At 40.4% G+C, this 15,741-nt stretch overlaps 2 protein-coding genes across 2 annotated transcripts in view; both read left to right on the top strand.

Moving 5' to 3' along the window:
• QSOX1 (quiescin sulfhydryl oxidase 1) overlaps positions 1 to 15,741 on the top strand; it is a 146,977-nt gene that overhangs the window by 78,598 nt on the left and 52,638 nt on the right. The gene's annotated exons all lie outside the window — the stretch shown is intronic.
• Positions 1 to 15,741, top strand: part of LHX4 (LIM homeobox 4) — a 45,206-nt gene that overhangs the window by 23,062 nt on the left and 6,403 nt on the right. Inside the window, exon 3 of the mRNA XM_075287917.1 lies at positions 14,956 to 15,158. Coding sequence (XP_075144018.1) covers positions 14,956 to 15,158 — 203 coding nt within the window. The remainder of the gene's footprint in view (positions 1 to 14,955; positions 15,159 to 15,741) is intronic.

Genomic DNA, 15,741 nt, shown 5'->3' with positions numbered 1-15,741 from the left:
ATTTATATAGCACCATTAATTCCATGGCTCTGTACATTATTATATTAAATCCATGGTGCTTTACATTTGGGGGTTACATACAGTACACAGAATATACTAAACAGATATGATACTAACAATAACTGACTGGCACAGTGGGGTAGAGGGCCCTGCCCGCGAGGGCTTACAGTCTATGAGGGAAGGGGGAAGAGACAGAAGGAGAGGGGGAGACTGTACAGATGGTGATGTGGTGCTAGTGTTATTGGAGGTTGTAGGCCTTCCTGAATAGGTGAGTCTTCAGGGCCTTCTTGAAGCCTGTGATTGTGGGGGTCAGTCTTATGTGTCGTGGTAAGGAGTTCCAGAGTATGGGAGATGCACAGGAGAAATCTTGGAGACGGTTGTGTGAGGAGCGGATGAGGGCAGAGCGGAGTAGGAGGTCGTTGGAGGATCTGAGGTTACGTGTGGGCAGGTAGCAGGAGATTAGGTTGAAGATATATGGAGAGGTCAGATTGTGGGTGACCTTGCATGTTGACATTAGTAGCTTGAATTCAATTAGCTGGGCTATAGGTAGCCAGTGGAGGGACTGGCAGAGGGGAGCAGCCGATGAAGATCGGGGGGTGAGGTGGATTAAGCGAGCAGCGCAGTTTAAAGTGGACTGGAGGGGGGCGAGGGTGTTTGCTGGGAGTCCATGGAGAAGGGTGTTGCAGTAGTCTAAGCGGGAGGGTATGAGGGCATGGACTAGCATCTTAGTAGTTTCAGGGGTGAGGAAGGAGCGGATTCGGTGGATGTTTTTGAGTTAGAGGCGGCAGGAAGTGTTGAGGGTTTGAACATGCGATTTGAAGGATAGATCAGAGTCCAGGGTTATCCCAAGGCATAGGGCTCATGTGACGGGTAAGAGTGGTTTTGTTAACTTTGATAGATGGCTATAGGCGCTACTGTGAGGAAGGACGTTTCTGACTGACTGTCAGGAACGCCCTTCTGACGGTGAAGAGCTACGGTACTAGGACCAATAGCTCTTCACCCAGGGCACAGATCGTGAAAGGCTTTCTAGCAGTATATAAAACCGAGTGTGTCCCAAGTAATGAAAGGTCCTCTTTAAAAAACAAAACAAAAACTAAATCCTGTAATCTTCATTTCAGCAATTTAGCCTAATTATGGACTAAGGGCTGGTTCACATTTGTGTCCAGTATTCCATTTGGGGAGTCTGCATGGGGAACCCTGAATAGAATACCGAACACATTACAAAGCAGTTAGCAGAGAAACCACATGGACCCTATAGACTATAATGGGGTCCGCGGTGTCTGCACGAGTCATGTAGAGAGAAAATGGTTAGGCTTCTGTGGGTGAGTCTGTTCCACAAAAAATGAACAGAATAGAGCCTGTTCTATGTGATGTGGTGCGGAATCACGGCTCGATCACTGATCAGTGAAAAACATGGTCCCATGTACCCATAGAAATGAATGGGTCAGTGTGCAAGGATAGTACATGGATCTCACCCATGGTCGTCTGCAAGGGGCCTAACATTTGCCAATTTTGTAGGAGTTTTCTTTGCAGCAGTCACCTCATTTACATAACATCCAGGACAGACAGGGTTACACAAGAAGATAATACCACTATAGATAACACTGCTGACTCATCATCGCATCCACTACTGGCAATAGATAATGTCACATCTTATCTACTTCCCCTCTCCTCGAGTTTGTCTAGAAAACTCCCATAGTCTGGAGCCAATTTATTGAGGTCTGTTGCTGTCTATAACATGACTGTGCTGTAAAGCATGTTACTAAATGCTGTTAGAACAGAATTGAAGCTCGGGCAGTTTTTCGCTGTAGCCCACTATGTGGGGCCTTAGCCATAAGGAGGGAAGTGCAATGTCCTCTGAAATGTTATGCATGTAGGAAGGCCGACATCTAATGCGCACATCTCCCCCTGGCTGGAGGTTTCTTATCACTCGTCCTTCATTACTTTACATTTGGCGGCTCCATATTATGTAAGCTCTGTAATGCTGACTTTGAGCAGTCAAGTGCCAAGTCCAATATTGTAGTAGGAAGAAGTGACCTCAAGTCTGGAGGCAGCGCTGTCTACTAAACGGCAAGAAAAACCTCAGGGAATGTGATACATGGAACAGTATATGTGTCCGGCACCATGGATGTGTCCTGATATGAGAATAAATCCCAAGATCATCGCTCATAATACTGATGGTATTTACATGTAAATAAGAGCTTAGGACAGGCGGCAACTAATGGCCTGAAAAGATTATCCTTCCCAATGTCACAATAGATGGGAAATAAAACAAAATGACTCTATCTATCTATCTATCTATCTATCTATCTATCTATCTATCATCTATCTATCTCATTATTATCTATCTATCAATTTATCTATCAATTTATCTATCTATCTATCTATCTAATTATCTATCTATTATCTAACTATAATCATCTATCTATCTATCTATCTATCTATCTATCTATCTATCTATCTATCTATCTATCATCTTCTTCTATCTATCTATCTATCTATCTATCTATCTATCTATCTGTATTATGTATTCTTTCTATCTATCCTATTTATTATCTATCTATCTATCTATCTATCTATCTATCTATCTATCTATCTATTATCTATCATATCTATATTATATATTATTTCTATATATCTATCTATTTATCTATCTATATTATATCTATTATATATTATTTCTATCTATCTATCTATCTATCTATCTATCTATCTATCTATCTATCTATCTATCTATCTATCATCTATCTATCTCATTATTATCTATCTCCTATCTATCTATCTATCTATCTATCATCTATCTATTTATCTATCTCATTACTATCTATCTATCTATCTATCTATCTATCTATCTATCTATCTATCTATCTATCTATCATCTATCTATCATTATCTATCTATCTATCTATCTATCTATCTATCTATCTATCTATCATCTATCTATCTATCTATCTATCTATCTATCAATCATCTATCTATCTATCATCATCTTCTATCTATCTATCTATCTATCTATCTATCTATCTATCTATCTATCTATCTATCTATCTATCTATCATCTATCTATCTCATTATTATCTATCTATCTCCTATCTATCTATCTATCTATCTATCTATCTATCTATCTATCTATCTATCTATCTATCTATCTATCTTAGAGATGAGCGAACACTAAAATGTTCGAGGTTCGAAATTCGATTCGAACAGCCGCTCACTGTTCGAGTGTTCGAATGGGTTTCGAACCCCATTATAGTCTATGGGGAACATAAACTCGTTAAGGGGGAAACCCAAATTCGTGTCTGGAGGGTCACCAAGTCCACTATGACACCCCAGGAAATGATACCAACACCCTGGAATGACACTGGGACAGCAGGGGAAGCATGTCTGGGGGCATAAAAGTCACTTTATTTCATGGAAATCCCTGTCAGTTTGCGATTTTCGCAAGCTAACTTTTCCCCATAGAAATGCATTGGCCAGTGCTGATTGGCCAGAGTACGGAACTCGACCAATCAGCGCTGGCTCTGCTGGAGGAGGCGGAGTCTAAGATCGCTCCACACCAGTCTCCATTCAGGTCCGACCTTAGACTCCGCCTCCTCCGGCAGAGCCAGCGCTGATTGGCTGAAGGCTGGCCAATGCATTCCTATGCGAATGCAGAGACTTAGCAGTGCTGAGTCAGTTTTGCTCAACTACACATCTGATGCACACTCGGCACTGCTACATCAGATGTAGCAATCTGATGTAGCAGAGCCGAGGGTGCACTAGAACCCCTGTGCAAACTCAGTTCACGCTAATAGAATGCATTGGCCAGCGCTGATTGGCCAATGCATTCTATTAGCCCGATGAAGTAGAGCTGAATGTGTGTGCTAAGCACACACATTCAGCTCTACTTCATCGGGCTAATAGAATGCATTGGCCAGCGCTGATTGGCCAGAGTACGGAACTCGACCAATCAGCGCTGGCTCTGCTGGAGGAGGCGGAGTCTAAGATCGCTCCACACCAGTCTTCATTCAGGTCCGACATTAGACTCCGCCTCCTCCAGCAGAGCCAGCGCTGATTGGCCGAATTCCGTACTCTGGCCAATCAGCACTGGCCAATGCATTGTATTGGCGTGATGAAGCAGTGCTGAATGTGTGTGCTTAGCACACACATTCAGCTCTACTTCATCGGGCTAATAGAATGCATTGGCCAATCAGCGCTGGCCAATGCATTCTATTAGCTTGATGAAGCAGAGTGTGCACAAGGGTTCAAGCGCACCCTCGGCTCTGATGTAGCAGAGCCGAGGGTGCACAAGGGTTCAAGCGCACCCTCGGCTCTGATGTAGCAGAGCCGAGGCTGCACAAGGGTTCAAGTGCACCCTCGGCTCTGCTACATCAGAGCCGAGGGTGCGCTTGAACCCTTGTGCAGCCTCGGCTCTGCTACATCAGAGCCGAGGGTGCGCTTGAACCCTTGTGCACACTCTGCTTCATCAAGCTAATAGAATGCATTGGCCAGCGCTGATTGGCCAATGCATTCTATTAGCCCGATGAAGTAGAGCTGAATGTGTGTGCTAAGCACACACATTCAGCTCTACTTCATCACGCCAATATAATGCATTAGCCAGTGCTGATTGGCCAGAGTACGGAATTCGGCCAATCAGTGCTGGCTCTGCTGGAGGAGGCGGAGTCTAAGGTCGGACCTGAATGGAGACTGGTGTGGAGCGATCTTAGACTCCGCCTCCTCCAGCAGAGCCAGCGCTGATTGGTCGAGTTCCGTACTCTGGCCAATCAGCGCTGGCCAATGCATCCCTATGGGAAAAAGTTTATCTCACAAAAATCACAATTACACACCCGATAGAGCCCCAAAAAGTTATTTTTAATAACATTCCCCCCTAAATAAAGGTTATCCCTAGCTATCCCTGCCTGTACAGCTATCCCTGTCTCATAGTCACAAAGTTCACATTCTCATATGACCCGGATTTGAAATCCACTATTCGTCTAAAATGGAGGTCACCTGATTTCGGCAGCCAATGACTTTTTCCAATTTTTTTCAATGCCCCCGGTGTCGTAGTTCCTGTCCCACCTCCCCTGCGCTGTTATTGGTGCAAAAAAGGCGCCAGGGAAGGTGGGAGGGGAATCGAATTTTGGCGCACTTTACCACGCGGTGTTCGATTCGATTCGAACATGGCGAACACCCTGATATCCGATCGAACATGTGTTCGATAGAACACTATTCGCTCATCTCTAATCTATCTATCTATCTATCTATCATCTATCTATTTATCTATCTCATTACTATCTATCTATCTATAATCTTCTATCTATCTATCTATCTATCTATCTATCTATCTATCTATCTATCTATCTGTATTATGTATTCTTTCTATCTAGCCTATTTATTATCTATCTATCTATTATCTATCTTATCTATATTATATATATCTATCTATTTATCTATATTATATCTATTATATATTATTTCTATCTATCATCTATCTATCTCATTATTATCTATCTCCTATCTATCTATCTATCTATCTATCTATCTATCTATCTATCTATCTATCATCTATCTATTTATCTATCTCATTACTATCTATCTATCTATCTATCTATCATCTATCTATCTATGATCATCTATCTATCTATCTATCTATCTATCATCTATCTCATTACTATCTATCTATCTATCTATCTATCTATCTATCTATCTATCTATCTATCTATCATCTATCTATCATCATCTATCTATCTATCTATCTATCTATCTATCATCATCATCATCATCTATCTATCTATCTATCTATCTATCTATCTATCTATCTATCATCTATCTATCATCTATCTATCATCTTCTATCTATCTATCTATCTATCTATCTATCTATCTATCTATCTATCTATCTATCTATCTATCTATCATCTTCTATCTATCTATCTATCTATCTATCTATCTATCTATCATCTATCTATCATCTTCTATCTATCTATCTATCTATCTATCTATCTATCTATCTATCTATCATCTATCTATCATCTTCTTCTATCTATCTCTATCTATCTATCTATCTCCTATCTATCTATCTATCTATCTATCTATCTATCTATCTATCTATCTATCTATCTATCATCTATCTATTTATCTATACCCTATCTACCTATCTATTAATGTCATTACTGTCTATGTATCTATCCATCCGTCTATCTTTATACCTTTTTACTATCTAGCTCTTTATGTCTCTTAAATTTATCTTCCTATCTATGTATATATTATCTATTTCATATCTATATATGTATTTTATTATAATTTTGCTATCTTATTAGTATTTATCCATGTATGTATCTAATTTCTATCTATTTCAATACATGAATCTATATCAGTTTCTATCTATGTATCTCATTATATATATTGTACCTAGTTATCTATCTAGACCTAAGAATGGGCAGCACTCCAAGCCAAAAAGGGAAAAGTTCTTAATAGAAGCAAAATGTTGCCTACGGATTAAAGATTTACCTTTCGCATCTGGAAAAAGTGGAGTGCTGCCCATTTTTTAGGTCTAATTATAAAAGTATTTTTGGGCTCACACCAATGGATTTATAGTCACTAGTGCTGCTCTGGAATATTTCTTTTTTTTTTTTCTATTATTAGCTACTTATCTATCTATCTATCTATCTATCTATCTATCGCATTACTATCTGTTTGTGTCATAACTATCTCATCACTAGCACTATCATTACTCTCTCATTACCTATACATATTATCTAATTTTTTAATTACATATCAATGTATTTCAAATCTATCAATATTTATGTTATGTTTAATATCTATCTATCTATCTATCTATCTATCTATCTATCTATCTATCTATCTATCTATCATGTCTCTCTCTTATTCCTATTTTACTTCTTTTACTTGTTACACCTATTTAATATCTATCTATTTATCTTCCTATCTATGTATCTCATATCTATCTTATTACTATTATCTATCTATCTATCTATCTATCTATCTATCTATCTATCTATCTATCTATCTATCTATCTACATATCTATGTTTGTATGTATGTAACTGTCTTATGTCTCAATACTATCTATCTTCTGCTGGTTCTGGCATCATGGACAGCCTGACAAGCATCTTCAAAACAGAAATGTTAATTTGTATTCTGTACTATTATTATTTATTTTTAGAGAACCATTAAATCCATGGTGTTGGACATTGTTATATTAATTCCATGGTGTTGTACATTATTATGTTACGAGTGCTGGGCATTATTATAGTAGATCTATGGTGTTGTATGTGATTATGTTAATTCCATGGTGTTGCACATTGTTATACTAATTCCACGGTGTTGTACGTTATTATGTTAAGTCCACGGTGCTGGACATTATTATGTTAACCCCATGGTGTTGTACATTATTATATTAATTCCATGGTGCTGGACATTATTATATTAATTCTATTGTGCTGGATATTATTATAGTAATTCTATGGTGTTCTACATTATTATATTAATTCCATGGTGTTCTATATTATTATATTAACTCCATGGTATTATTATTTAATTTCATGGTGCTGGACATTATTATATTAATTCTATTGTGCTGGACATTATTATATTAATTATATGGTGTTCTACATTATTATATTAATTCCATAGTGTTCTACATTATTATATTAATTATATGGTGTTCTACATTATTATATTAATTCCATGGTCTTGGACATGATCATATTAATTCCATGGTCCTGGACATGATTACATTAATTCTCTGGTGCTAGACATTATTATATTAATTCCATGTTGCTGAACATTATTATAATAATTCCATGGTTCTGGACATGATTATATTAATTCTCTGGTGCTGGACATTATTTTATTAATTCCATAGTGTTGGACATGATTATATTAATTCTCTGGTGCTGGACATTATTATATTAATTCCATGGTTCTGGACCTGATTATATTAATTGTCTAGTGCTGGACATTTTTATATTAATTCCATGGTGCTGGACATGATTATATTAATTCCATGTTGCTGGACATGATTATATTAATGGTGTTTTACAGTTGAGAATTTAAATACAAAATACAAAACAAGTACAATACTAACAGCGACCAACAGCGGGATAGAGGGCCCTGCCTAGAGCAGCTTACAATCCATGGGGGAAGGGGGATAGAGATAGTAGATGAGAGTAGAAACTGTTGGTGGTGTGGAGGTATCAGGGTTATTGAAGGTTGTAGCCTTTCCTAAAAAGCTGAGTCTTTGGGGTCCTCTTGAAGGTTGTGATTGTGGAGGACAGTCTTATGTGTCGTGATAGTGAGTTCCAAAGTATAAGGGATACACATGAGAAGTCTTGGAAGCGGTTGTGTAAAGAGCAGAGCAGGTGGTCTTAAAGGGGTATTCCCACGTCGCATACTCACCAGTCTTCACTGCTGTAAAATCTTATTTCTTCCTGGTGTCTTGCATCATTTGGTGGGTGGGGTTTCATATGCAACCTGCCGTTTAGCTCCCCCCAAAAAAATTATTGAGTAGCTCCGCCCACCGCATAGCGGGATCCTATGGGGCGGCTGAAGGGCCTGTGATGTCATCAAAGGTCCTCAAACAACACTATATGCACAATATTGGACTATGAAGTACAGGCAGGAGCAACTCCATTCTGTGTTACATACAGAGACTGCCTGTCTCTGCCATAAAGAACACAATTGAATTAGCTAGCCTGATAACTAGGAGAACAGAAGACGAGTTCAGAAATGAAAGCAGCTCCCCTCCCCTATCTGAGAGCAGGAAGGTCATGTGGTGCAGACACAGGAATAGCTAGAAACACAGGCTTGCTCCCGTGCACTTAGCCCCTCCTCCCTCCCCCTGAGAGCAGCAGATACATCACTTGACTTTTGAGCAGATAAGCAGAGCCGAGTGTGCACACTCGGCACACGGTGTAGTTGAGCAGAACTGGCTCAGCACTGCTAAGTCTCTGCATTCCCATAGGAATGCATTGGCCAGCCTTCGGCCAATCAGCGCTGGCTCTGCCGGAGGAGGCGGAGTCTAAGGTCGGACCTGAATGGAGACTGGTGTGGAGTGATCTTAGACTCCGCCTCCTCCAGCAGAGCCAGCGCTGATTGGTCGAATTCCGTACTCTGGCCAATCAGCGCTGTCCAATGCATTCCTATGGGAAAAATTTAGCTTGCGAAAATCGCAAGCTGACAGGGATTTCCATGAAATAAAGTGACTTTTATGCCCCCAGACATGCTTCCCCTGCTGTCCGAGTGTCATTCCAGGGTGTTGGCATCATTTCCTGGGGTGTCATAGTGGACATGGTGACCCTCCAGACACGGATTTGGGTTTCCCCCTTAACGAATATATGTTCCCCATAGACTATAATGGGGTTCGAAACCCGTTCGAACACTCGAACAGTGAGCGGCTGTTCGAATCGAATTTCGAACCTCGAACATTTTAGTGTTCGCTCATCTCTAAAAGTTACTACTCAGAAATAAAAAGAGAAGAAGTTTATACAAGTATTATTTGGAGTGATAGTGGTGTTGTACACAGAGCACAACATCTTCATGATCAGATGAAGATCCACAAGGCGTTGATAAAAACCCCCAGAATATTAGACAATTGCGTAACTTTTCATTATGCCCTAAAGGAGCTATGTCTCATGAAGGCAACACCACCATGAGGTGTACAGGGACTTATTAGATGGGTCCTTCTCCCTTTTGGAGGAGTTATTATGGCTTGGCCATATTCCATGATTATGCTATTAGGTTTTCATGAAAACTAGGCATTGATGGATAGGGAGCTTCCTTCCAGAAAGTGGTGTTAGAGCAAGTTCCTCGTTTCCACTAAGAAGGTCTATTTCATTCTATGCAGTTATGAGAAAAACAAAACTCGTCCTCTTTAAATTCTATCATTTTATGTATCAGGACATAATAAAAATAATGTCTGGTTCTTAAAAGGTCTTAAAATTCTGCCGTTTAGCAGCAATAACTTGAAGTAAATGTTTTCTATATGACTTTATCTCTCACATAGTGTTCTGGAGGAGATTGCTTCATTTCATTGAGGTTTATTGACATTGGTTTCTGCTCAGCTCTCTTAAGGTCCTATCACCGCTTTCAATTGGGTTGAGGTCTGGACTGTGACTGGGTGACTGCATCACCTACATTCATATCATTCCATTGTAAATTTTCTGGTGTGCTGGGATTCATTGTCCTGCTGCATGACCCAGCTTCGGTCTAGATAGATGGCCTCACATTTGACTCTAGAATACTTTGGTATACAGAACCGTTCATGTTCATTCCTCCATCTCCCTTCTGGACAGTTGGAATGAGGTGTTTGTACTTATAGGCTGGGTTTGGTTTTTGACAAATATGGTAGTGTGCATCATGGCCAAACATACTATGGTGTTGTAAGTCCAAAGGACGTTGTTCCAGAAGTCTTGTAGTTGGTGCAGATGCAGCTTTGCAAACTTAAAGGGGTTGTCCAGTTTCAGATCAATATCAAGAGACAAAGGTTATTGTTTGTGTAATAAAAAGTTCTACAATTTTCAAATACTTTCTGTATAATTTCCTTGTGGTTTTCCAGATCTCTGCTTGCTGTCATTCATTCTGCTTACTTACAGTGGATAAAAGTCAGTCCATGCTCATGTGCTATACAGTCCATAATCATGTGATGTACAGTCCATGGTCTTGTGATGTACAGTCCATGGTCTTGTGATGTACAGTCCATAATCATGTGATGTACAGTCCATGGTCTTGTGATGTACAGTCCATGATCATGTGATGTACAGTCCATGATCATGTGATGTACAGTCCATTGTCTTGTGATGTACAGTCCATGGTCTTGTGATATACAGTCCATGGTCATGTGATGTACAGTCCATGATCATGTGATGTACAGTCCATGATCATGTGATGTACAGTCCATTGTCTTGTGATGTACAGTCCATGGTCTTGTGATATACAGTCCATAATCATGTGATGTACAGTCCATGGTCTTGTGATGTACAGTCCATGATCATGTGATGTACAGTCCATGATCATGTGATGTACAGTCCATGGTCATGTGATGTACAGTCCATGGTCTTGTGATGTACAGTCCATGGTCTTGTGATGTACAGTCCATGGTCTTGTGAGATACAGTCCATGGTCCTGTGATGTACAGTCCATGGTCTTGTGATGTACAGTCCATGGTCTTGTGATGTACAGTCCATGGTCTTGTGATGTACAGTCCATGATCATGTGATGTACAGTCTATGGTCATGTGATGTACAGTCCATGGTCATGTGATATACAGTCCATGGTCTTGTGGTATACAGTCCATGGTCATGTGATGTACAGTCCATGGTCTTGTGATGTACAGTCCATGGTCATGTGATGTACAGTCCATGGTCTTGTGATGTACAGTCCATGGTCTTGTGATGTACAGTCCATGGTCTTGTGATGTACAGTCCATGGTCTTGTGAAGTACAGTCCATGATCATGTGATGTACAGTCTATGGTCATGTGATGTACAGTCCATGGTCATGTGATATACAGTCCATGGTCTTGTGGTATACAGTCCATGGTCATGTGATGTACAGTCCATGGTCTTGTGATGTACAGTCCATGGTCTTGTGATGTACAGTCCATGGTCTTGTGATATACAGTCCATAGTCATGTGATGTACAGTCCATGGTCTTGTGATGTACAGTCCATGGTCTTGTGAAGTACAGTCCATGATCATGTGATGTACAGTCTATGGTCATGTGATGTACAGTCCATGGTCATGTGATATACAGTCCATGGTCTTGTGGTATACAGTCCATGATCATGTGATATACAAGTGCACAGCTCATTACCAGGCAGAGTTGTGACTATAACGAGCTGCGCACCTGTGTCCAGCACATGACCACGGACTGTAAATCACATGACCATGGACTTATTTTTATCCAATGGGAGTAAGTAGAGTAAATGACATCAGCCATGAGCCATACCAGGCTTTTTGTAATTGTTCTGCCATGAACTTGGAGTGAACTTGTCGGGACGTCGACATTTGGCCAAGTTTTTGTTAAATAACAAATCAGCGGAATCTGTAAATCTGCATTTACCATATTTTAAGTTAGATTTTTATTACATCCTGATACGTATAACCCTGGAGGGGTGTACTCCATTTTTCTCATGACCGTAGATGAGACTTTTTTAGCTTTTATTTTATCTTACCAGCATACCTTATAGCAAGTAATGAATCCTTGCAAAGCAACCAGAGACACCAGACGTGATATTGCGAGGGGTGTTTTAGCCTTTCACCTATATACAAAGACCAAGCATGGTGTGGCTCAGTACATGGTCTCCGGCATTCACAATCAGTCTAAACCCAGCTGTGCCCTATGACACAGAATATTTAATGCAATCTTCTCAAGTTGACGCCCCTCCCTCGCTGATGGTCACCCTAACCTCTGTAATCATTGCAGGAGAGCGGTAGATAGCGGTCTAGTATTTATAGGCGGTGTGTTATAGTCTAATACTGATACTCAGATGGCCTGTGTTACCGAACAGATTCTCCTCAGCCTTGATAATGTAATCCCAGCAATGCAGGCTTTATCCTTGGAAGTAGTGAGATAGCTGGAAGCCGTCACCGTCTTGATGCTTAGAATGTCAAGAAGCTTGGAAGGATTCGGAGACAGTAGCCAAGTTTAACAGTCAGGAACATTTATTCCGGGGTGAGGCTTAATTACATTTAAAGCGGCCCCGTCACCGGGAATTAGCATTTTCCGAATCAATAGTCAAGAGATACTTTTATATTATACCAGCCATTAACTCCAGAAATCTCCATTTTAAGGCTGTTTGCTATTATTTCTTCTCATCTCTCTTCTGTTTAGAACCAAGGAAATTATCGAATAGTTTGGAGTAAAAACTTATGTTTTCTGCTTTGGTTCCCAGTACAATATCTGGACCCAGTCCTTAGCCTCCAGTGACATCACGTGCTGTCATATGATGATGTCACTCAGTGTAGGATCTAGAACTGGAGTCACATGGGGTGGACGTGCGGCGAAATTTCCATCATGGTGTCACTGTCCAAAATGCGTCCGGGGCTCCTGCTTTCAGCCCGCAGCATTAATTGAGAGGCTGCAGGTTCATTGATCACTTTTTCTTAGTAAATCCATCCTATCTGCATTTACCCTTACAGTCCTCTATTATTATGCATTTCATGTTATATAATACAATACTCAGGAAACTCTGACAGCAACTTATCTACCCTGGGAACGAAAGGACTGTCCATGCCAAAATCCAGCAGTCCAATCCTTTTCCAGAACATCTGAATTCAGAAGAAAGTTGGGGCTACCCCATACACATTGAGTAGCCGGCTAATCCCATTGGCATTCGTTTAACCACTTCAGTGCCTATTTTCCATGGTTTGGGACCGCACACATTTTTTTTTTTTTTCTGTACATGCAGTTTTGAGGGCTATAACATTTTTTTCCCTTTGGGTTATTCAAATACATTTAGCGTCTTTTTTTGGTAATAAATCGGCCTTTATTTTTATCTTGCTTTTATTTTTCCATATTTTTTTCTTTATTTTAATACCCAAGAAAATGTAAACAAAAAAACTAAGGGAAATGTTTTTGGGGTTTTTTCACTTGCTTTCCTTTTTTTTTTTTTTTTTTTTTTTTTTAAATAGCACGAAATTTATTTTATTTTATTTTTTTAAATAGTTTTCACTCTCTATTATGGTCATTTTTACTTTGGAGACATTTGTGTTGCTGGGGAGGGGCTAGAACCTGTGATGGGGCGAGGTATTGATGAGTGGGGGTTCACTTTATTTTATTTTTTTGTATTTTTTTTTTTAATGTTTTCACATTTCACAACCACTTTAATGATTGAACAAAATACTTGGTAAGGCTGAGGCCCCACGTTGCGGAAATGCAGCTTTTTTTGTTGCGCTTTTTTGAGCCAAAGCCAAAAATGGCTACAAAAGGAATGGGAAATATATAGTACAATGGCAACTATCACGTCTTCTGTATTTGCACACTCAGCTCATATCTTGAATTTGGTCTCAGGTTATTTGTGTATTTGCTCATAAAAGTCCAAGTGAAAAATAATTCCACAGTCAACCTCACACATCTTCTTCTGAAGCTTTGGGCCCTGTCATATTAGAAGTCCAGTATTATGTCAGAATCTTGGCCAACCAGATGAGTCTTCATTATTATGGTAGTCCAGTGTGATACCACTATGAAGTAGTACAATATATACATATAGCGGCCCAGTCTGATGCCGCTATGAAGTATTACAATATATACAGTACATATGGCGGCCCAGTCTGATGTCGCTATTATTATTTATTATACTTATATAGCGCCATCATATTCTGCAGCGCATTACAAATATTGTCAGTCACTGTCCCATACAGGGCTCACAATCTACATTCCCTATCAGTATGTCTTTGTGTGTGGGAGGAAACCGGAGTACCCGGAGGAAACCCATGCAAACACGGGGAGAACATACAAACTCCTTGCAGATGTTGCCCTTGGCAGGATTTGAACCTAGAACTCCAGCGCTGCAAGGCTGCAGTGCTAACCACTGAGCCACCGTGCTGCCCACTATGAAGTATTACAATATATACAGTACATATGGCGGCCCAGTCTGATGCCACTATGAAGTAGTACAATATATACATATGGCGGCCCAGTCTGATGCCACTATGAAGTAGTACAATATATACATATGGCGGCCGTGTCTGATGCCGCTATGAAGAAGTACAATATATACATATGGTGGCCCAGTCTCATACCGCTATGGAGTAGTATAATATATACATATGGTGGCCCAGTCTGATGCCGCTATGAAGTATTACAATATATACATATGGCGGCCCAGTCTGGTGGCAGGTCATGTCTGAGGCATCACTACCCCGCAGTAGGCTGAGGCCGTAGTGTAATGAATTTCCTCTGATAATTTGACTCTTCTTTCTAGTTGTCTCTAACATCTATGTTTTTCTTTACCAGACGATTTGGCACCAAGTGTACAGCCTGCCAACAGGGAATCCCTCCAACCCAAGTGGTACGGAAAGCCCAAGACTTTGTATACCATCTACACTGCTTCTCCTGTATCATCTGTAGTCGACAGCTGGCAACTGGAGATGAGTTTTACCTCATGGAGGACGGTCGGTTAGTCTGTAAAGAGGACTACGAGACCGCAAAGCAGAATGGTGAGGAATCCTTCAATCTCTTATTGGTATATGAAGCCATATCATTCCATTCTCTGATATCTGAAGTCACAGTTGGTAGACGTCATAGAAATATACTGACCCTCTTTGGTAGTTTGGCTGGAGACCTAGTGAACGGTAGGCCAAACCAAGAGGGTAACCAGACAGCTACACATGGTCGCTTAGCTTCTAAGATGTCATTTATGATGTACCGCCAATACACATAGGTTGATTTTGTCTTGTTGAGTCTGAATTCGGACCTTCATGGATAGTTCGGTGGGAATTGTTGCATGTTATGTCCATTGGGGTTAATTGAAGCCTCCATCACGTCTTTAGGAGCCAGATCTTACCTGACTACATAGAGCAGGGGAAGGGGCTGAGTATTTGTCTGGCTCCGAGGAGACTTATGGAGGTTATGGCCATTTCTCCACCTCTTCTTGGCTAAATAGGATTATCTAATGCAGGGGTAGGGAACCTTCGGCTCGCCAGCTGCTGTGAAACTACAACTCCCAGCATGCTCCATTCACTTCCATGGGAGTTCCAAGAACAGCAGAGCGAGTATGCATGCTGGGAGTTGTAGTTTTGC

This window comes from Leptodactylus fuscus, chromosome 9, assembly GCF_031893055.1.
Source record: "Leptodactylus fuscus isolate aLepFus1 chromosome 9, aLepFus1.hap2, whole genome shotgun sequence".
NCBI classification, from domain to species: Eukaryota; Metazoa; Chordata; class Amphibia; order Anura; family Leptodactylidae; genus Leptodactylus; species Leptodactylus fuscus.
The sequence above is the reverse complement of the archived record's forward strand: the minus strand, read 5'-3'. Positions and strand labels throughout refer to the sequence as shown.